This window comes from Vanellus vanellus (assembly GCF_965231255.1).
Source record: "Vanellus vanellus genome assembly, chromosome: 1".
Taxonomy (NCBI): domain Eukaryota; kingdom Metazoa; phylum Chordata; class Aves; order Charadriiformes; family Charadriidae; genus Vanellus; species Vanellus vanellus.
Genome location: NC_138905.1, coordinates 69,723,113 through 69,747,109, shown reverse-complemented (window position 1 = coordinate 69,747,109; position 23,997 = coordinate 69,723,113). Strand labels below are relative to the sequence as shown.

The 23,997-nt window shown below is 42.7% G+C and overlaps 1 protein-coding gene across 1 annotated transcript in view; it reads right to left on the bottom strand.

Moving 5' to 3' along the window:
- Positions 1 to 23,997, bottom strand: part of CACNA1C (calcium voltage-gated channel subunit alpha1 C) — a gene marked incomplete at its 5' end in the record, with an annotated part of 495,815 nt that overhangs the window by 29,723 nt on the left and 442,095 nt on the right. Inside the window, 3 exons of the mRNA XM_082498635.1 lie at positions 952 to 984; positions 21,607 to 21,690; positions 22,316 to 22,399. Of these exons, the coding sequence (XP_082354761.1) occupies positions 952 to 984; positions 21,607 to 21,690; positions 22,316 to 22,399 (201 nt within the window). The remainder of the gene's footprint in view (positions 1 to 951; positions 985 to 21,606; positions 21,691 to 22,315; positions 22,400 to 23,997) is intronic.

Below are 23,997 nucleotides of genomic sequence, written 5' to 3'. Positions count from 1 at the left end.
CTTATTCTAGCTGCTGCTGTTCTTGTTGGCTCAGCCCTTTGGATGGCAGCAAGTTGGGACATGGGTCTGGACAGAGGTTTTAGCATTCCTTTCTCTTTCCTTGCTGAGAAGAGGCAGCTGCCATAGACAGAAAATTATCCCTGTCCTCCTAGGGTCCTGGAGTAGGCAAAGTCTAAGCAGCAGATAAAACAGAACAAATTCCCCCCTGATGCAAATATGCAACTTACTGGCATCAAACCCCTTAGCCAAAACCACTCAGTGATGCCTGGGGAGATTATGGTCAATTTAAGACAAGGTGGCTACAGATTAGTCGGTGCTTGAGTAGCCTTGCTTGCTTTCTCCTGGCTTTCATCCAGCTTTTTGAAGGTGTAACCTTGCCAGAGGAGGGAGGTTCTGCAAAGTGGCAATCAAGAGACTGGAGTTACTGCAACTCTGTTGGAGTGGTGTGGGAACTGCCTTGTAGACCAAGCCAGAGGAGTTTGTGTGCACCATTGCACAACTTACTCTTTTTTTGTGCAAAGTACAAACTCAAATTTTACAGTGAATCACCTCCTTGAAGAGAAACTTCAGAGTCCCAATTCTTTCTAGTCTGGAGGCTTGGACGTGAAGTTACATTGGAAACTCATTCCATGTCACATTGACTGTGACACGGTTTGTTGTTAACAAGAAATCTTACCAGGTCTAGTTCTCTCTTGGTGATTCATTAGAAGGCAGAACGACAGTTAACTTGACCAAAGGAAAGCTCAGGATGCACAAGAAATACACATGTGCAGCATATTCACAGCTCATGTGAACACCAGACTCACACCAATACACGACATGGCAGCTTCATGCACAAATAACTAGGCTGGGCTTGGAGAGAGAACTCGTGATCACGGGGAAGAGAATAAAGGAGTGTGTTAGAAAGAGTGTCACAGAAGCTGGGAGGGTGGTCTGTATTTTCGGTCTTACCATAGAGGAAGAGCATTGGGTATGTTCAGCTGGCTTTAAAGAAAGGCAGACAGAAATAAGCTGTAATAAGTCTCCAATCAAGAGCCCTAGTACACTTGGCTAACACAGTGGCCAGCCCAGCCTAAACCATGACACACAGGAGCAACAAAATGGCAGAAGAGGGCAAAAGGGAGTTTGAAAGAAATGCACAAGAGGCTGGGCTTATTCCCTAGGATGCCCAGGATCAAAGCTGGCCATGGCAGAAGTAGGTACAACTCCCATTGAATCTGATGTTAGCTGTATCCACAACCACCACATGTGAATTGCGTCCAGTATCTCCTGAGTGCTAGACATGCTGGCATCCAGGCACTGGAGGTACTTATATTGTTAAAATGTTTCTTATATGACTACTATCAAGTTCAATACAGGGGCTGATTTAGCTCCCCGACTCAGATTCAGGCCACGTCTGCACAGGGACCAACCAGCTTCTAGTGCATCAGTCGGATTTGTAAACCCCAGTGCTAAAGCAACGCTTTCTATTTATATATCCCCATTCCCTTACACGTAGTTCTGGGTGATAACATTGTTGTTACTAAGACAGTGGGTTGGGACAGTCTAATCAGCTCTTGGTAAACCTACAACACCCATCGCCAGCTGTGGAAAGTGGGTTGGTAAAGCTGGTTAGCCTGCTGTACCTTCACCCACCCCACTGCAAAGCTGCAGAGACCCAATGGATGTGTCCTTGGAGGCCAAGCTGAGCTGAGCTGAGCCCTGGTCATGCCTGAAAGAGTCTAGTTGCTGCAAACACGCTGCCTGACATTCCTTAACTTCTGGGCCATTTCCAATACTGAGAGAAATTCTAAAAAAACACCCAAGGCTGCAAATACCCTTTAGGTGTAAGAAGCAGAATTGAAAATTAAATAAAACCACCTTTATCGGGAGTCCTTCAGTTCAATAGTAACATAATCCTTCAGGCTTCACCTCTACCATAGGCCCCATATGCCAAACCTGTCTGTCATTACTTCCTGTGACTACATTAAAAAAGCTGAAACTGATGTATTTCTTCTTCTTCCAATGGCAGAGTTCACCTCTAGTATCACAGAGGACTCCTGCAGTGTGCTCCCGCTCTCCAAGGACACTGCAGTAACCAAACTGGCATTGTATTACCTAAATAAAAACTGTAGTTTGGATGCACGGCCTGTTTAGTGATATAGGCAAGTGAGAAAAATTAAAAACTCAAGGTACACCTAATCATTAAATAGTCTTTGCGGTTAACTCATTGGTTTGGTAGTGTCAGCTTTCATTGCTTTATCCTCCTCTTTCACATGTTTGCTCTTGTGTTTTCTTTTCAGATCACATACAGGCAAAAGTCATCTTGAATACCAAATAAAGGAGCGGTGCCCATAGAGACATTTCTTAAAGACCAGGCATAGGTTTTGATTTTGAGTCGCTGGGCAAACACCTCCTTTCCAGCAAAGAGTTTCTCTGCCTCTTCCCCCTTCCTCTTTCTTGTTTTGCAAATCATCTTTTCTAACAATAGAAGGACCCTTATTCTGCTAGTTGCTGCATTCCTGGTAGAAGATACAAAACCCCTTCAAACTAACTGAAGGAAGTCCAGAAATTTTCAGCACCTTTCAGGATTCTCCATCCTTCCTGGCTGACAGTGTTGGTGCATCTGTGACTGACTGGCTGAAGAAGCCTTGTAAATTACTGTGGAATATTATACCTTGATTGTCATTTTTATATAGTTACTATTTCATCAAAAAGTGTAGACAATAGTAATGTAAGAGAGTAAAAAAAATCGGTATAAAAGGATATGACTATATAAGGCACTGTTGATACAGGATGCTCAACTTGGAGGAGTTGGCATCGTGTTGAAAAACTAGAAACCAAAGGTTCTGAGTTTCTTTGGCACTGCTAAGAAAGTGAAGTAGAGGTTGACTTACTCCTCTCTTATCCCCTGAACTAACTGGCCTGTGTTTTAAGATGGGGTAAAATAGGTAGCAAATTATATCACTACCTGCAGTAAAGGCCCAAAAGCAGCATGGGAAAGTTTCCATTAACGCTGGCGGGTGGTATTTTTACGAACTGTCGCACTGTGGGCTGAGGTTCCCGATATGCTTGTGCATGCATATGTAAGGGGGGAATCAGCCCCCAGCTGTGGGTTGCTGAATACATTTTCCGATATCCACAAATGTTTCGGAGAGGAGCCAAATCCCACAATTTTCCACCTGTGCTGAAAGTCACCATATGGACCTGAGCACAGATATCCGAGAACCTACTACTAGGACTTTCAAGTGTGGCCATTCCTAACTATAAAGTCAGAGAGCTATTGCTAGATTTTCTGAGAATCTTCAACCTTGCAAGTGATGTGGGTATGACAATTTTAGGACAAGGACAGGCACCCGGCACCTGAGAATGTAGCAGTCACATCAGTTCACAGGGATGAAGGCATGGTGCTAGGTACTTGGAATTAAAGCGAATGTCTAATGTCCATCTGAAGTGGACAGGATTTCATTTCTACAAATCTCAGAACAACGTACAAAACCAAATCCTCATCTGTTCAATATCTTTGAAAGAGCTTTTGGAGAAGCTACACCATCTAACAGAAGGTGGCCTTGGCTGTACTCTGTTTTACTTGCAGCCATCTTTTCTCTTGCTTGTGGTCTAACCTGCAAAGGAACTTCAAGTATTCTACCCTGCTCATGTCATTTGGGGCACAAGTAGCATGCACATAACTGCATGTGAAAGAGCAACAACAATAACAGTGAGATCAGCCAAGAGATGACGCTCTGCACAATTTCCATCACAGAAAAAAGGAACCCGAAGTATAAATCACAAACAAGTCCAGGGGCATACTAAGAGTGATGCAGAAGGGAACAAGCAGGCTAAGAGTGGGAAGAGAAATACCTGAGGCAGGATGCATCTGTGTAAAGACACTCAATGGGGATGAGTGATATGAAACTGCTTAGGCCATTTCTTCCCCCCCCCTCCCCCCCCCCCCCTTGATGTCACCATATTAAAAAAGGTAATAGAGATGCTAAGGAGCAGAAGAGGTCAAGAAACAGAAAAGCAGGTTCTAGAAGCCAAAGTAAAGATTCAGAAGGATAAAGATTGAGGGATTCCTGAAGCATGTCTGAAAAGCTCCTCAAAATATTGTTGCCTGCATATGTATCATTTTAACGATGTTCAATGTGTACCAGAGCACCAACATTTTGAACAGACACATTGCTAGAGCTGCTGCTAAACTGTGTGCATCCTTAAAGCCCCTACAGGCACAAAAGTGAAAGGTACAGCTTATGCCCATCATGAATTCAGGATCCCAGGTAAGGACGCCTCTGGAAAAGAAGAGAGATTTATTCAATGGACAGATACTTAAAATCTCAGAGATCACAGCACCAAATAAAGTAACTGTGTTCCTGCTAATCATGCTCCACCTGGGTAGGTGGGAGTGGTGGCTATTTGCAAAGAACATACCACCTCCAGACGGGTACAGGGAGCATCAGAGTCTCCTGGACTTCCATACTGATTCACATATCAAACTTGGTGTCTCATCTTGCCATCAAGTCAAGGAAACAATTTTTAACAGGTCGTGCTTATGGTTTTCTAAATCCTGATAATAGCATGAATGCTTTGGAAGCTAGGAGAGGATAAAATTTACACTCTGGGAGAACCAGCTTCAATGTTTCAAGGGCAATTCATAAGAGTCAATATCATACAATGTTTATGCTGTAACGTAATCCATGCTGAAATTCTGAGAAGGGATGAATTTGTTCTTCAGAGCTGTTAAGACAGGAGCAAAAATAGGAGCAAAAAGACTAAAGACTTGGTACCGTCATGGTAGTATCAAAGTCCCTCAAAACATCCATGGCTTAGAATATCTTCTGGATAGATAAAGATTTGAAAGAAAACAGTAAGGTGTGTTAATAAATAGATTAAAATGAAATTTTCAGTAGAAAAATCCTGAGAAGATATATCAATCCCACTTCATCCCTGTGGAACACTGGAGATGGAAGACCATGTTGAGAGGTTTGAGTTCCCCGGGGCTTTTGGCTGGTTTGCTGTCAGCTATTAACGGCTATCCAGAGAAGCAGCACCTAGAAATGCCTGAAGGGGAGCTCCATTAGGTTTGTACAGCATATATTTAATCAATATATCCGAGGAGGCTCCTTGTCTGCTGGGTAAGTATGCTTTAGTAGTTGTAGAAGCCTGACTGCCACTGAGATGATGGTACAGGCAGGCGGCATTCCCATTACCAGCACTGTTGATGGTAATAATTTTCTTACACCACAGAACACACCGCAGATGATGAGTTCAGCTCCTTCAGAGAATCCAGTCTTTGCTAGGAAGTCCAAACTGTTTTTTTCCTGACGTTTGAGGAGTAAAACTTCCTTGCTGATAAGTTTTTTTTACTTTCTAACAAAACTTCTTTTCCATGCATAGGGAGGAATCTCTTTTCGCAAGACAGAATCCAACCTTTATGTTGTGGAGAACTCTGGCTTGGTGTGATCTGGGGAACATTTAAGCAGCCGAATGCACAGTGTTACTGTTGCTTTGTTAGTCAGAGTTGTCTCAGTCAATGCAGTGGTACAATGGCAGCCTTCTAATTTTGCCTGGTAGCCCTAGATTTCAAGACATGAGAGGAAATCTGCTTTTGAGACTTTAGCACCATGATATGACAGAGTATCTTCATATTTTTCAAGAAAACAAATGGTCAGATGCTAATGTTGCCTTTTGTGACAAAAAAATCTATAATGGCATTTCTCCACCGTGGGAAATAGGCTTGTGGATGAAGCTCTTACGAGACCACCTGCAGTAGCTGCTTGATGGTGATGGATGTCTGCTACAATGTTTCCTTGATTGCTGTTGACATTTGGAGAATGAAAAGTTACCCATGAAAATGCCGTACCTGTTGGAAAATTGTCCATCAGTCTGTTAGCCTCCCATGAGGAAGGGGGTGATAGATGTTCACTCAAATGAGCTCTTTTTTCTGCTCATTGCAGGAAGGATGCTTCTGAGAATCTGCACCGCAGAGTTCACCTGAGCAGGCTGCAGTGCTGTGTAGCTCCTTTGCAGGTCTAGGATATTGATCTTTTTTAGCTGGAGTTCTTCGTATCTAGAAGTCCTCCAAGAGTCTTGTCTACTTTAGCCATACTGCATCTGTGACCTTCTTGGACACAAAATGAAGGGTGGAAAGAGACATTCTGGGGAAATGAACTCATTGTACAAACATAGATAAGATTTTGAGGGGAAGTAGAAGCGGTTTCATTAAGGGATACCCGACGAGCAACAGTGACTTGATTTTGTTGCTACAGGGAGTGAGAAAGAACTGAAGGGCTGTTTCAGCTGTTTGGCCACTTTCACTTTGACAGGATGTAAAGGGCACAAACAGGCCAACTGCAAGCCAACGGCGCTACCGTTCTGCGGATTTTTCTTTCACACGTGCGGGTCACGCACAAGCTGAGATGGGATCTGCAAGGACATGAGCTTCCAGAGGAACAAGAATTTACCAGGATACAGGGAAAAAAAGAGATTTAGAGTTTAGCAGTGCCATGGAGACATGATAAAAGAAAAGCCACTAGACTTCTTCTGCCGCTTGCAGCGTCAATAGTCTGAAGGGACCTCAGGAGGCTGTCTGAGTAACACAAGTCTTTGTGGAGAGCTGGGAAAAGTCAGGGTTTCAAATCAACCCAGCTGCTGGCGGGTAATAGCCTGCCATTACACTGGGGAGTTACCACAACCCGCTCCAGAGTCATCTGTCTGCCACTGCTGCGTGTGGTTTTAATCACGAGAACTCTAGAGATAATCCACCTGCCACCAAAGTCTGTGAAGTTATTATAAGACCAGGCAGAAATATATCTGGTATTCTGATGGGGAATACTACTGGATTGCAGATGGCATCATTCTCAATTCCCACAACCTTACGGTGAAATCAAATTATTAGCAGGAAAAAAATAAAAAACAAGCAAGGCAAGCTGTTCAGGCTCTGCATTCTTCCATTAAGCCTGCAGTTCTTAGAGAATTTCTGGGAATATTTTGAATAAAACTAGCCACAATGATTTTTTTTTCTACAAAAAAAATTTCCATTAGAAGAATGCTGATGCTGGAAGTGAAATGCTGTGTAGAAATACGTCAATTTAGAAAAAAGCATTTAAGAAATGTAAGATTGAAATCTCACCTTTTGTCCTCACACATTTCAATTTGAGTTTTCATTTCAATTAGAAATGTTATATAACTATGAAAAAATCAATCCTAGACTAAACTGTTTTTACTTTAGTTAAGAAAATGTTTCGATTTTCCTCAATTATTTCTGTTGGAGTGATCTTTTACTGAAAAATTTGCAATTTTTATTCTATTTTAAAACAGAAGAAAATGTCACAATTACAAAGAGCTTTTGGAAAAACCCAAGCTTTCCTATAACTCTAACCTGGGTGGAGCACCAGAGGTTTTTTTAGATAATTTTCGTAAACTGAGGTTTGGTTTTAGTGCCTATTAGAAAAAGGTGCCATCTTACAGGAAAACAGGGAATCAAGGTCTATGCCTTCACAGGAACAAATTGCTGGTTTCCCTGAGTTGCTCCAGTGCAACATAACATGCTAATCCTCAGATAGCTCTGCAGGAGAGACTGAGATCTCGTTCACTAGGGAATTGAAATTTTACTTGGTGCAATAAGGGGAATTAGGAAAAACGTGACACCTGCAACGAAGTTTGCCATCACATTTCTGCCTGCGCTAACTCATGTGAGTCAACAGACATAAAGTGCCAGCTCATACAAATGCAATATATACGCGTTTATTCTTCACATAGATTCCACGTGATCTCAGATCTCAGGGGAAATATTAGCATATCCGTGTGCAACAAAAGCCTATTTTGAATACAGTTAATAAGGTCAAGGTAACTTTTAAAGCAAATGAGTCCTGCAGCTATCAGGTTTTTTTTTTTCCCTTCATTTCCTATGTATTCTAAGATTTTGAAATTCTAGAGCTTGCTTTTCTAATTAGCTTCAAATATGCAAATCATACCAATTTGAATAGCTTATTAATTAATTTCCTATATATCCATGAAATTGTTAGACAGTAATCTTATGGTTCCAAGTGCTTAAGGTAAATATAAGGAAAGTCAATTGCTTTAATTTGGTTATGCAGATTACCCTAGATTGACAATTACTGGACAGTTAATGAGAGGCACTTTTTACACAGCTGAAAGCTCTATTTTTTCCCATGACTTTCAGAAAAGCAGAACAATTGGTAAAGTATATCTATGCAAATTATTCTTAATTTTCAGGATGTTTTAATAATCCTTCTCATTAGCTCTGGGTAAATGAAGAGTTCAAGTCTTGTGGTAATCAAGCCTGGGGGGTTCCTGAGAAACAAGTAGATATTAAACACTATCAGAGATGTAGCGCTCATCTTCAGGTACAAGTACTGGTCTGACTCAGAGAGGCAGGTGCAGCTTGCCTGTGTTTTATTATTCATGTTTTGTGGGACAAGTAGCCAAAAAAAGCCCTAGAATATCTGGATAAAAAGGCTCTGAAGATAAACCAAGCTGTGAAAATAAATGTTGAAAGGCTACTTGTAAGTAGGACCTGTTACTTTTGTGTTACAGGTGGAGTGATTTTAAGGATTTTCCAGTTTGAGTATCAGCTGAGGAGAGGTTTTGCCTATTTGAACACCTCTGCAAGAAAACATGTGTAACAGAGTGGACTTGTTTCATTCAGCTTGCCTTTTCTCTTGGCCAATTTTTGATCCACAGGGCAAGGGCTCCCAAAGGAGGTAATCGGGCTGTCCCAGCCCAGAGCAGACTGAGGTGGATGACCCTGGGAACAGACCAGGACACTGAGCACAATAAGCAAGACGGAGAGAGAGCAAATGGGAAAGTTTAGAGTTCCCAGATCTCCAGATTTCCTCAGCTCTATTAACATCCACACCAATGGTTTCCTCATTGCTGTTCCTAAGTAGTCCAACGTGCCTCGCTGTCTTTCCCATCACACAGTTAATATGGCTTTTAAACACCAAACCCAGCAGCTTACTTATCACTGTGCTGAAAAGGGCAGTTGTCTTTTCCCCCACCTCTTCAGTAAGATTTATGTTCTCCCTTACATTGGTCACTCTTTTTTTTTTTCTTTTTTCTTTCCATTGTCTGGGAAGGAGGGATGGATAGAGGGAGGGAAATCTGCGGGGCTGGTTTTCCAAAAGGAGCACAGACTGGATCTAGTTTTGAGTCTCATTCTTGATGACAGTTCTTTTCATATCCAGGTTCTCCCATCCCAAACAAATCGATTATCTTGACTTCTTATCTGTAGCAGTGTTGTGAAAGCACAGCTGCTCTAGAAGGGTGCAAGTAGAGACAGCTTGGTCTGCTAAAGTTCTAAGACTGTGCCACTGATTTTGATTTTGAAATGAAAAAGGGGAGACCGTTCAAAGCATTCATACCAGTCTTGGTTACTTGAAAGACATGCTGCTGTATGTTGTGTAAGGTGTAGATTTTTCTATCCCACAGATAGAATGGGATAATAAAAAAATGATAGAAAAGATAATGGCAGCAGAGTTCTTCTCTGAGATGAATTTCCTGAGCCACAGGTAGGAAGGAGCTTTCCATGTCTCCAGCACTTTGCAATACTCCATTAGTACAGAGAGGCTGAGTGTCATCTACTGGCTTCATATTCCCTGGGGGCTGATGATTTGAAGAATTAAGCAAACTCCCAGAGGCATGTCCTTCTTCTGTCATGGCTGTGGTTGTCTTCAGTGCACTGAGCATTTGAGCACTTCTACAGCTATTTGTTAATTACTTATTAATTAGCTGATAGGATTGCATGGTGTGGGAAAAGAATAAGGAAGAAAAGATTGAAAGTTGGTGCCTTCTGTGTATTGGTGTTACTGGGGTGTCTCTGTGCAGCCTCACCTGCCTATGACAGCAAGGAGACTGGAGACCTTTGGACTTTGTAGGGCTCCATCTGTGAAGAGGTTTGCTGGGAGCTCAGTATGGAGGGTTTACTGTGATGTGGTCAGCAGGAGTGCGTGAATCTGGAAAGAAGCTTCAGCAGCATCTTTGCAACTCCTGTGTAACCGATGGGGAATTACACTGGTGGTGTTAAGGTCAGAAGCAGGCCTGTGGTCTGCAGCAAAATACCCACTCCTCAGTATAACTTTTCTGGGCACTAATGGAGCCAGATGGAGACTAGATCATGAGCATGTTTTTTCCAGGGAAGAAGGCAGGCAGCCTACCAGCTCAAAGACTGCGTGCAGTGTTGCCAGCATCATTCCTTTGGGAAGCCCAACGGCTCTGGGATAGGGTGAAGATGAACGAGCCCTCTTATGCTTTGATGAAGGTGCTGAAAGAAACTGCACATACCATTTAAAACAGGCAAAAACCCAACCCACCTTTGTTCAAATGCAACAGGACTGTTGATTGCACGAGACAATAGATATAGGTGAACTAGCGGCCCTTTTGGGTTACTTTTGGATAATGAATCCCTGCTCAAGGGAGGATAGCCAGAGATACCAGCAGCCCAAAGAGAGAGTTTGTTATGGATCATAGAATTGTTATGGCTGGAAAAGACCTTTAAGATCATCAAGTCCAACCGTTACCTAACTCTACCAGGCCCACCCTAAACCATGTCCCTGACCACCATATCTAGACAGTTTTAAAATATATCCAAGGATGGCGATTCAACCACTTCCCTGGGCAGCCTGTTCCAGTCTTTGATAACCCTTTCAGTGTAGAAGTTTTTCCTAATGCCTAACCTAAACCTCCCCTCGTGCAACTTGATGCCATTTCCTCTTGTCCTGTCAGTTGTAACTTGTGAGAAGAGACCAATGCCCACCTGTCTACAACCTCCTTTCAGGTAGTCGTAGAGAGCAATATTCGTATTTTATTACATAAAATCATATTCATCTGAGATTTTGTAGCAGTTAGTATTTAATTCCCAGGCTGTGTCTTTTCATTGCCTTTTAAATTAGAAAGTTACTTAATGTTGAGGCAGAATGTTTCCCAGAGGAGAACAGCCTACAGAGTCACACTGGATTTCTGTATGTTAATATGGGATACAATAAAGCCTATGAGCCATTCTGGCATTGAAAATGCCAATCCCAGGCATTATCAGAGCACGTTAGCAGTGGTCATATGGAGACGGCAGCTATCTGTTACAAAGCTACTGAGCAACAGATTTTTGTTCTACACCTCTTCCCAAGAATAAATTATTATTGATTTGATGAATTTTTTGGTTAAAAAAATAGTAGGGATAGTTTGGATGATATGTATGCTCACTGTGTGTGATTTACGATGTTCAAATCTGGGCAAACAGTTGAGACTCAAAATCCCTAGCTCTAAATATCAATTTATTTTAGTGCCTTTCTATTAACAAGTGTTTCTTTACTGCTGAGGCATCTTTGCTGAGGAAAAGATGTCACTTGATCTGGCTTTGGGTGAAGCAGATTTTCTCCCAGTCACTCGGACAAGGCTCAGCAGACAGCATGGCTGACTGGTATCTCTGAGCTTAAAAGTTGATTTCGAGAGAATGACTGGGATGTGACCAGCTGGGATGTCCCATTACTCTGCAACATTGTAAATTTTACTGGCAATTAGAGCCAGACCCAGAATTTTGGCCATCAATCAGGTGACCATAAGCAGCAATTACAGTCTTTACAGCTAGGTTATCTGGATGCAGCTGGGAACGGGTCCCATTTAGCAGATGCCTATGAAGATATATGAAGCAGAAGTCATTTTGTTGGCATGTTATGCCAGACAGTCTCCACGAAGAACAACCAGTGAAGGAAGGTAAGAGCACAGGCATTTTAAAAACAGTTTTCTAATGAGAAATAAAAGGCTCCTTTATGTTTCCTGGCTGGTGCACGGGACTGTAGAAGGAAGGCAGCAGGAGCTAAATAAGGGTGCTATATTGGCTATATTAGAAAGGGTAAAATTAGTTTATATGTGTTTACCTTTGATTACAAATCTGGCTGAGGGGCCACGTTCTCTTGCCTGCTAGCAAAAAAACCCCACAATCGGGTCTTTATTTAATGGGGACCTCAAAAATTCCTGTTGGTTAGGGTTTGCAAAATGGTACCCATTACCATGCTGAACTGCTGCTGAGTGCCTGGCACAAAAGCCTTCACAAAGGGGAACAGCCTTTCCCCTGGACTGATGGTATCTTGGCTGAAGAAAGACAGGAAAAAAATCACTGATACAGTAGGTAGAAGGGAACTAACTACTGCCTTGCTGGAAACTATTCCCAGTGCTCCTGGGAATGGGAAACGTGACCCCTGCTACCCAAGATCTCAGCAAAATTTGGAGAAAGTGACTGGGGATAAGAATAATGAGGGGAAGAGAAAGTTAAAGAATAAAACAAGTAAAATACTTGTGTGTGTTTTCCCTTCTTCCATCACCTTCATTGCTTTCATTGCAACTGGCAGTGCAATCTAGAACCAGTTAGCAGATGTCTAAATATGCATAATAGTAAGAGATGGTGCATGCAATGAGGTCTTGGAGGACTGATGTTAAAAGCTCTTGTAATTTGGATGAAGAACGAAGCTTTTACAGCAAAACTGAATGAGTGAAATACAGGGGACTGAGCACCCTTTATTACTGCAATCTGCATGTGGAGAACAGCGATGCTGGAAAATTCCTTGGGCGTTCTCAGCAAAGTAGGTCTTCGAAAAAGGAGAATAAGTTGCCAGAAAACATATACCACTGCTTCAAGGAATTACCTTAGATTACAGAACTAGCCGGATTTGAACTCACCCGAGCACCTTTTTGACCATCTAACTTATGGTGCTCAGAAAGCTATCATCAATGAACATTAATATATTAAGAGACGATCTAAGGAATCAGTCAGAGATTTGTCTATGGATTCATATAAAGATACAATCTCTATTAGAGTTCAGTGAAAGTTAGAAGAAACTTTTGCTCGGCAAAAGGAATGATTTATCCTGGCTAGTAAGCCAATGGAAAATATAACCAGCTTGGGGTAGTTCTAATGTTTTTTATTATTTTTTCTTTTGAGTGTTTTAACTAGCTTTGTGGAAAAACATATTGGAATTAAAAGGAAAATGAAATATAACTGTATTATATCACAAATATTAATGCCAGCATATTGTACTGTTTTTTTTTTAAAGTAATGTGATAGAAAAATGACAAGGAAAATTAAATACCGGTCAGAAAATCTGGATGAAGGCTTTTTAAAGAGCTGTTTGTACTGAAACGTACGCCACAGTTTTTTACCATTGCACCAACACAGGACAAGGCCTGTGATACTTTATGTTCCTATTATTAGCTATTATTGGTATTGTAACAATAATTTACAGTCAAGTAAGAAATCAGGACTCCTTCTCGAAAAGCCTTAAAAGCCACCGAGGTTTTGGGTATGTGAAAGCCTGCAGTAATTAAAAGCACGATCCACTCCTCAGTGCCGTCAGTGAGATGCTGTGCCCCACCATTTTAAAGAGAGCTCTAAATGTTTTCACTCAGAAGGAATCCAGACAGGTTTGTGCATCAAGTCTTAAAGCTATAGGGCTCTCTAACTTTCCTTTTACTGCTTTTTCAATTAGCTTTTAAGAATTTGTTCTCCGCAATTCTTTGTCTTCTGTTTCTCATATTTTAATTAACTAGCATGTGTGTGGTTATATTTATCCAGTACAGAAAATTTATTTTTATGCTGCTCTTAAATCTCCTCTGCATTAAAATACATTCTGCTTATTCCATGCACGTGGAATAATGTTGGAAGCCAAGTATAAGAAGTAGTTTTGTGGAAATCACAATATTGAGGTATTTCCTCAAAACTAGGTAGTGTGAAGACTGGTCTTTCAAAGTGGTTTTCCCCATGAAAACAACACGCTTTCTTCTTATGGTGCTAATATTGCTAGTCATCAGTAACAGCTCAAATACTCAGGTAAACTGAGGAAGGAGTCATTTGCATTTACTATCCCCTTTTCTGCAAAAAAGACATACATTTTCTTCTGTTTGCCCACATTTCATGTAGATTTCCTTACAGAAAAAGTTGTGCAGTTACCGAAATCACCTCTTTGAATGCGCAGATCATATTATGAACTCTGGAAATGTACTCGGAATACCAACATTCTTAAGTCAAAAGAGAAAAAAAAGAGGCCCCATCTTCACGACAAAAATATACATAAATAAAAACAAAATAACCCTGTTCAAACATGGTTGTGGTCAGATAGTCTTAGCATACTCCTCTCTCACCAACACAGGGTGAAAAACATGCACTGGAATTGTTTATTAAGCATAAGAGGGGATCAAATTCAAATCAGTCTAAGCCTAATTTGGGGAAGAGTTCAGGGCAGCTCTCCTGATGTTCACCAAAGGCAAAATAAAGCACTGCGTACTGGCAGTTGCCGTTGCTCCAGCTCACAACCATGCTTCAACGTGGCTTCCTACATATAGAAGCTGGGGCCACCACGGTGTGTTACCTGGATTAGTCTAGCGATAAAAACACCACCAGATATTAAAAAAAGCAAACTAAATCCACCCCTCCCCCCCATCAATTTTATCAGGAGTTTTTCCAAAAAGAAAACAAGTCATATATACATACATATACACACACACAGGGATAGCTCAGGACTACATACAACTTCTAGGATGGCAGCAGTAAGGGTATGACAACACAAGATGTCAAAAGAAGCCACTGTGCTTCTCCAGCCCTTTGCTACATAATTTGGAGGCCTCTGCTACCCAGACGGCATTTGAAAGAGAGAGGGAGAGAGAAGAGAGAGGGAGGGAGATGTTTTCTGCCTCTTCCGGAAGGTTTGGGTAAACGAACTTGCAAGTTCTAGGAATTGCAAAGATTTGTCTCCAGTGGCAGCTGATGGCCAAAATCTGAGCAGCAAAGGGCATGGAAGCGGAGAGAACCAGACAGGCAGAGACAGAAAAGACAGACAGACAGACGCAGCGACAGAGATGAATGCCAGTCCCAACTAAGGTGCAGGCTAGATGTATGTCGTCCTTCCACTGATCCTTGCTCCCATTGCGGGGGGGTGTGTGTATAGGACTGTGTCGCAGGGGCCGACCTCTCCAATCCTTGTGCAGGCGAAATGCCCTGGGGCAGTTCTCCCTGAATAAGGACTGCAGGATTTAAGCCACTGGTTCTCTGCCTTCAGACACATTGATTGAGGGTGAAAATGAACTTGTGAGGTTTAGTGTGGCTGGAGACGAGGGAGAGGAAAGCAAGGGAGAAAAGGAAGAAAGGCAGGGGGTGGGTTAAAAGGGAGAAGTGCAGGAGAAGGTAAGAGGGAGACTTGAGTATAGGCAGTCAGATATTCCAAAGAATGGGAGCAGGAGCCCATGACAAATCATATGAAGCCTCTCGACACCAAAAGCAAGATGACTGTAAGGAAAGGCCCCATGCGCCTGGTTCAAGCCTGAGCTGCTTTACTTCAGAAATAAAAAAGACTAAAGGAGAAATCACTGCACATGTCTCCAAGTACTCTTGGGAGCTGAATGCTTCGGTTTGTCTCTGGCCTTAATGCACTTACTCAGGAATCAACCAAGCTGCAACCCTCTGCTGACTTCCTACCAGAATTTGGAAAACTTTTCAGAAATGCAAGATATAAAGTACTCAGCTCTCCTGAATATCTGATAGACAAACACCAAACCACTGCCCATCAGGCCTAGGCACAACAGACCTGACCAACATTTTTTAGGGGAAGGAATACGGCAAGATGGGTTTTGGGTTTCTCTAACCTTCTTCATAGGGGTGCTACTTCCTGAAACACCCAGGTCCTACATACCCCAGATGCCACCATGGATCAGATCACACACAACATTGTACTTTCCTTTTTTCTCCTCCTGTCACCTCTTTCATTAAAACCCCCACCATTTCCATCAACCCTCAGGCCAGTCACAACACTCACTCTTATGAAAACAAGTACTGCTGCAATAGAAGGGCAACTTACACAGAGAAATATTCCATTATTTCACAAAAACCCACAAGCCACCAGTTCCCTATCTCTGATAGTTCCCATCTCCTATCCACGCACACCCCTCTGGCTCGTCATATCTGCAGTATCGCATTGTGTGCCTGTCACGAGTGCCTCCTCCTCCTCTGTACCTCTTGCAGTCTTCACAGACACACTCAGACACGCAAGGATGGTCACCAAGTAGAACAGGCAGGATGGATACCAGTTCAGATGGTTTTGCTCAGTCATCCTCATGCACCCCCAGGCACAACTGACGAACAGAGGTACCCACACATGCAGACACTGTCAGAGGCACCAGCAGAAGCCCTCAGCGACAGGTTCACAGGTAAGCGCAAACCCTCCCTCCCAGACATCCTTTCAAGACAGACAGACAGAATCAAACACACAACATCCCCACTGTCACTGGTACCTACATTGTTGCTGTGGAGACACACATGCTCCCACCTGAATGTGCCTACGTAACTCTCACACATCTGCACGCCATGAACTGCCCACTGCAGGTGGATGGGCCAACCTCTCGGCTGGCCACAGGGACCCTTCTACCTCAGTGGGCAGTGCTATGAGAATCGCTTTGGTGGCAAATGAAGACTCAGCCACAGCAAATCTTTGGTCTGACACCAGCAGGGGAAAGGGTGAAGGAAAAAGGACCCTATGTACCAGAGAGCTATCGTTTTTTCTCTCTGACTGAGAGGAAGGCATTACATTAGCAGCTTTCCCAGTGACACAGGGTCTGACTGTTTTTCTTTCATCACTTTGGGCACCGTAGCACAGAGCACAAATCAAACTTGATTTCCCTCTTTGATACAGCACAACAACTTTTCTTTGAGCAACTTTCTTTGCCCGGAGGAGGGGACAGTAGGCTGGCAGTCAGCTTCATGGCATTCAACTCCAGGTTGTGTCTGCTGAGGTGGAAGGGAAGGAAATGCAAGCCTGTGCCTGGGGCTACTTCTGCGATGATATATTCCAAATTTGCTGGCTTTTATTCACCTCCTATAACATTGTCTTTCCTGTTATTATTATAATAGATAGTAATAATTTTTACCACCTTAATGTTTTCTTCTAAGGAACTTAAAGTGGTTTGTAAACAGCAATGACAAATGCTTGCTTAACGTAGGGAATAATAACAATCTCCAATTTACCGATGGGGAGACTGAGGTATAGGGGTCCAGTCAAAGTCCATGGAATACAACTCCCAGGCCCTACCTCCCGGGATGCATATATTACATCATCTTTCATCTTGTTGCCCAAAAGTCATTCTTGGTCTTAGCACTTAAAGAGAGTTGACTCATGGTAGATGTGGTCTCTGCCTCAGAAATTACTTTTTTAATAGCAGATGAAAGTCCTCCCCTCCCTCTTTAGTTACTTAAGAAGTGGCTTAAGAGTGGCCCAAATTAGAATCACAGAATATTTCCAGAAAATTTGGGAAGATCTTCATTTGTGGTTAGGAAGTAGTTGTGTAACACCTACTGAGAAGCAAAGCTCTGAAAATGCAGCTTGAAAGTGAGGTAATTTAAAAGTGATTTTGGCAGAAACCGTGCCACTCTGAAGTTTTCAGACCCACCAGACTTTAGCCTGCCCTGTGCCCTTTGCACTTTTTCAGTTGTGTGAGATGCATCTCCATGTGTTTGTGGAGCTGACCGGGGGGACCTGGGAGCTGTTCCCAAGTTGCAGTAAGCAAGTGAGCCTAACGTGACGCAATTGGACTTAACGCTTAACATATCTCCACACCACGGAGGTGTTTTAAGCAGAGGCTTCCTAAAGGACTCAGAAATGCTGAAGGCAACCCGGGACCCTGCCTCATGAGTACATGCCTTCTCGCTATTTTTGAATGCACAGCCATGCTAACCAAAATACGCTGAGCTTGACATGCAAGTGTACACTCATCCACAGGCATGCAGAGAACATGCCTGCATACAGGAAACTCTCAGGTATAAACACCCACCCATAAGCAGATCAAACTTGCACAGTAAGACAGCCACACTGGCTCACAAAACATGTTCATAGGCTCAGTTACATACACAACAACCCATGTGTCTCCATCAACAACCATTCACAACACAAATACGTATGAAATAGGTATGCTTGCATACACACTCTCATTCCTCCACACACGGATTCGTGTCCGTACACTCTCCCATGGATTTGTAGCCCATACCCGGGCATCCAAACCCATTCAGGAACATATACCACAACCAATGGAGTGCACACACAAAGACCCACCCATGCACACTCACATATGTCTTAATGAAGGTTTTGGTCTGGGAAATTCCTTTACAAGAAACAAAAATAATTGTCAAAAGGAAAAAACAGAGCACGGGGAACTGCACAAATAGATGCAAGCGCATACCTACACACACACCGTGGAGCCTGTCAGTCAGGGTTCCCATCGCACCTACATCTGTCTCAGCTCAGCACTTGCTGGGTATGCTTCCCCTAAGTGCAAACGTCTGGTGAACCTCATAGAGATTTCAGGCTTACGTGTCTATGGCCACATGTCAAATTAACCTGTGCCAGGTGTCTCCATCTTCCCTAACTGACCACAACGAAAACTGTCCCTTAGCTCCAAGAGCAGCGCCTTTCAAGACCTTACGACAACCATTCTGCAGCTTCTAAGGAGTTGGGCAGAAACATCTTACCTGGTCCTGACCAGGCTAAACATCTCCAATTAGTGGAGTTAACTGGCATTTTAGGGTTTATTTTTTCTTTCTTTTTCAGACTCCAGGTCTCTTGGAACATGACAAGACAGTGTACAGAAACACAAGGCAGGGTTTGCTCAAACCCACAAACAGTAAGAAAGCAACAAGCTCCTGAGAAGAAGGGAAGTGTATCTGATAAACTGCCTCACACTGCTTGGGGAGATGACAACTGTCCGTCCAAGATGGGCTGCTACTTCCAAAGCCCATCTGCTACAGATATAACATATCAAGTGCTGCTAGCAGGAAGGGAATCCGACAGGACAAACCAACATACAAAACATTCTCTTATTCAATAAGGGTTATAAGTGCAAAGGGATTTCAGAACATTTCAGAACAAACTCCATCCATAGCTGCTGCTCATTTATCAGTGCATCAAAAGATTGTGCAAGTTTTTAGTAACAAACATTAGAAACTAGTAGCAAAGGACTTGCCTAGATAAAAAGAGAAGATTTAAACATGCCAGGTAACAAAAAGACGTGTGCAGAAATCTGTAAAAACTGTATAGAAGGAAAGGATTCTTTAGAGGAAACAGAGGGACCATCATGAAATGCTATTCATAACCCTAACCGAAAGAGTCAGGGCTGCTCCTGCTGCCTCCTCAACTAAGACAGGTGATGGCTGTTTGGACAGAGGCACGCCCTCATTTTTCACAGATTTCTGCAACCAAAAACTGGATTCTGGGCCTTGGCTGACATGAACTTGAATTTAGACAGGGAATGGAAAAGAGAGGGAGCCTTGTCAGCGGTAATTAAACACACCCATATGGATAGCCCTGGAGACTGAAGATCTGAACACAGCCCAATTAGCAGCAGCGTGACCTTCTTGACAACATGCTGAGAATGAATGCAATTTATCCTGCTTAAGTTTAGTGTCTGAGGGCTGGGCGTCTAGACAAACCTAACAAACCTAGACACTCTCCAGTCACTGGATGGGCACCTCCAAAGGGCAGTTCATTTTCCCTGTCATAGACACAGAGAGGGAGGCATCAGTTGGCCAGGGAAGGTGTGCATTTCTCTCCACTAATTGTAAGAGGAAGCCTGGGTGGGTATCTGTCTTCTCTCAGATGACTAAAGTTTAATGAGATGTATATCAAAGTATCTTAAACCTTGATGTAAAAAGTTCTTTAATTTATAGGGAATTACCATGAATTTTTTCAAAAGGATCCATTAGATTTTCCCTCCAATACAGAGTTTCTGATTATGATGGGCCTCCACTTACTTAGCAAAACACAAGGATTTCCCTCCTTTCTGCTTGAAAGCCTTTTCTACAGATTCAAACACATCAGTCAGGAAAGTCTTGCTGAAGTTTAGCATAACTCATCTCTTATTAACTGTACTTATTTCCCCAATTACCATGTACAGTTCTGCCTCTATGGATGAGAATGGAACTTTTTCACAATCTGGAGGTTCTTGCCAGGTTCCCCATGTAGTTTTCTTGCAACAAATGCGGCATAAAAAAGGCTTTCATTTCATTCTTCAAAATTAACAACTTCAGCCTGCTGATTACCGTAACTTCCCTCTGCAAAGTCAGCGCAATCCTAGTATCTCTGTACTAAAAGGGTAACCAAAATTGTTTACAACAATCTGGGGGAAATTAGACCTGAAAGCAGGACATTTAAGAGATGTAAAAAAAAACCCCGTTCATTTTCAGTTAGAAACTATTTTCCATTCTCTCAAAAGGCAAAGAAAACAGACTAGTGTCAAATAAAAGATTCCATTTATTCTAAATAAAAGTATTGCAACTTGGATATACCTCCTTGTTCCAGAACTAAAAAAAAATGAAGTTTAACAGAAATTAAACTAGAACCAAGATATGGAAACATTTTGTTTGGGAAGTTCAAAGTAGGGCATTTTGATTTTTTCAAAATGTTGCCTACATTTTTCCCTAAACACAGCAACTGAGTGAAAACTATGCTGTCACTTTTCTGCTTGCGATGGACTGCCTCTACAGTACACAACAACTCCTAGCTGGAATGTTTATTCAACAACCACATCGTTTTGCAAATTCATGATTGATTTGCTTTTCATTAACGTATTTACAGCAATTTTCTTTCCATCTTCATATTTCCCTGGCCTTGCTAAGCTGGATTTTGCAGTGTAATTTTTGTCTGTGCTCATAAACCCAGTGGGTCCTTTGTAGTCTTTCTTTTGGGAACCTGTGTGTTTCCTGCCTGTCCTTTGTCTGTTTATCCTGTAATTCTGTATCCATCCACCTTCAAGAAAAAAAAAGACAGAGGAAAAAGTGTGCCTCATGATTTATTCCTTGAACACCAGCTGCTCATTTCAGTCTCCATGGCTCATTCAATCCTTCACCTGTCTGCTGAGATGGGCACCAGTGGGGCCAATCAGTGTCAATTGTGCAGGTGGAATTTGTGAGATGGTGCAAACTGGGTTGCAAACCCAAAAAACTGGGTTGAAACTCTGTCGCTTTGTTTTACTTTGGCCTTTCTACCTTGTTTTTATTTTATCTACCTTTTTTCAAATCAGAAAACTAAACATTAGGAGCAGGTTCCTCTGAACAGAGATGGTACAGTCTTTATTTCTTTTGGAGGAAGCCTGGGTGAGGAGGCACAGGGAGGAATCTTGGTTTGGTTCCCACAGTTCCACCTCGAAAGAACTAACCTTTACATCTCTGTGGGGTGGAGAGTATTGAACTGCCATGGGAAGCAAAGCATAACACTGGGTAGACCAAAGTGCTGGCCTGGGACTATTCTAGCAACTTCCCATGGCACAAACAGCTTTTTCACTTACGCTCCACGTTTCCCATCACTTTTCCTGCTATACAGTTTAATTCATGCCAGGCGGATTATGAAGGGAAGAAAATGATGCAACAGTCAAAAAGTCCTTTAAGTCGTTCCAAAAATTAAAACAGAATAAAAAGAAAACAAAACAAAACAAAAAAAAAGAGAGAGTTTCAAAACTAAAGAAAAAGCTCTGAAAACAAACTCAAAAGAAAGGAGGAAGGGGGAGGAAAAAAAAAAAAAAACGAACCCGGGAAAGACAAATGAATGTTAGAGCAGGCACGATCATGGACAGACGCCAGCTACTTACGTTCACCTCGGTGATTGCTATATCAACAATGCTACCCACAACAATCAAGGCGTCAAATGTATTCCATGCATCACAGAAATAGTGCTGCATGTGGCAGAGAAGCCAAGGAAAGAGAGAGAGAGAGAAAGGAAGAGAAAGAAAGAATGAGAGAGAGGAGAGAGAGAGGGAAAGGGAGAAAAGAGGGAAAAAAAAGTAAAAAGTAAAAAAAAAAACAAAACAAAACAAAAAACAAACCAAAACAAAAAAAAGCATGAAAGAGGGAGAGAAGAGGGAAAAAATAAGAAAAGAAAGAGGTTACGTGGGCATATTAAATAGTCTCTTACCACTCTATAGTATTGGTTGCTCAAACCTCTGTAACGTTTCACATGATGGAGGGTATCAACAAAAGCCTGGTTAGTCAGAAAGTTACACTCAAGCATGTCTACCTTTTGGAGGGAAAAAAAGCACACACACCCCAAACTCTGTGCGCTTTCACCAGTCACAGCCTTGGGGCAAGCTATGACAAGTGAAAAAGAAGGAGGTATTTTCCCCCCCTCCTTTTTTTTTTCCCTGGGAGAAGGAGAAGGACGACGGCAAGTTCAATAAAAGCATGACTAGAGGGAAAAAACCCAGAAAAAAAAAAAGAGAAAGAAAGAAAGAAAGAAAAAGAGAAGGAACAGCAGAGGAGGAGGAGGTGGTGGTATCCTGGGGAGGGTAGAGTAATACTCACATTAGTTTCACTGAGAATGACGTCTATAATGCTGCCAATTACGATGAGGAAGTCAAAAACATTCCAAGGATCACTAAAGTAACCCTACATAAGGAAGGGGCAGGCAGGATGGGGATTAAAAAGGAATGTTAGACAGACAAAAACAGTTCAAAATTACCATTAGAATTACTGCCCTAATACTCAAGGGGTTTTCCTCTTAAAGTCTACTCGTCGCATCTCAAGCTGTAGCTCAGTCCTGGGTTCCTTGACTTGTGTGAGCAGCCCCTATCCAGCTAGTGCGATCCCAGGGCAGCCACCCCTCCCCTCCAACTCTGGAACGGGGGGCAAAAGGAACCCACATAGAGCGCTTTGAGCATGGCCGCTCACAGGAGTAAGGCTTGCAGGACCAGCTCCTCCAGACATCTCCGATTCCTAACAACACAGCACCCTTCCCCATTTGACCTAGATTTGGCTGGGGGAAGAGTAAAGGAATGGTGCCATACAGTTCTCTCAAAAAACAGCTCTCCTTCTGCCAGTGTGAATATCAATCCACCAGTCCATGTTCCAGATGTAATGCTCTGTGCCGGTGCTGGGAACAGCCGGCTGCTGCATCACGATGGAGCAGAGTGCACAGTCGAGCTGAGGATGTGCTATTTAAACTTCACTGGTTGTCTCCTTTATCTTTACCCAGTCGCAATGAGTATAACAACAGTCATTAGCCAAACACTTTCTATTACCAATGCTTTAGCTCCTGTCTTAAAACTATAGAGCAGGACTGGTATTTTCGTTACTGTGAAAGCACGTCTGCACCACAAAATGAAGCATCTGCTGCCGCATCCCACCAGGAAGGTGTAAGAACGAGAGCAAAGTCGGCTTTAGCAAATGCTCAGAGTGACCTGTTGCTCACTCACGCTAGAGATAGTGCCACAGCAACACTGCAACATCAGCTGTCCAGGACAAGCTGTGGCAGATCCACTAGCATGTGCTAAACTCTTCTTTAGAAGGTTAAGATAAGAAGGTATCTTCACTTTGTGGTACAGAATTACTCAGGGGGCTCTCTCAAACATCTCATCGTCCTAAGCAGGGCTCAGGAGATGCTAATCAGCACTGCTTGCTGTCCTCATCCTGCATGATTTTTGGCTGGATGGGCCATAAGGATACAGGACCCGTTTGGAAAAGGTCCTGTTCCGCCCAGGACGTGAGCTTCTGTATGCAAACTTCCTGTCTAAGTCAATGTCATGAGTAAAGAAAACTTATCTTGGCTCACTGAACGTCTGTGCCAACCTCTTCCCCTTGTTCTGCAGTCCTAAAAGGAGGCGAACATACAAAATCCTCCATGCTCCTTTTATGTGTTTGGTTTTGTGAACATGGGTAATCTGACCTCCCTGTTTCCCAGCTGCAGCATGTCTCCAGTGAGACTGAACCCAAGTTGCACTGTGACTGCTATTCTTAGCCAGAGAGTCAGGTCATGGGTAAAGTGTGAGTCTGTGTTCCCAGGGCAGTGCTGCAGAAAGCAAAAGGAAAAAAAAATAATAAAAAATCCCAGCACTGGCACTGCACAAGCCAGGCTTGGGAACCCGAAATTACTGTGGGTTCAGCCATCACGTGGAGCAGGCACTGGCAAAAAGTGTCTTTCTAAATGCTGAAACACTGCCTCCAGGATGCTTTGAGATTCACAGTTATAAACCGTGTCATGTTTGGGG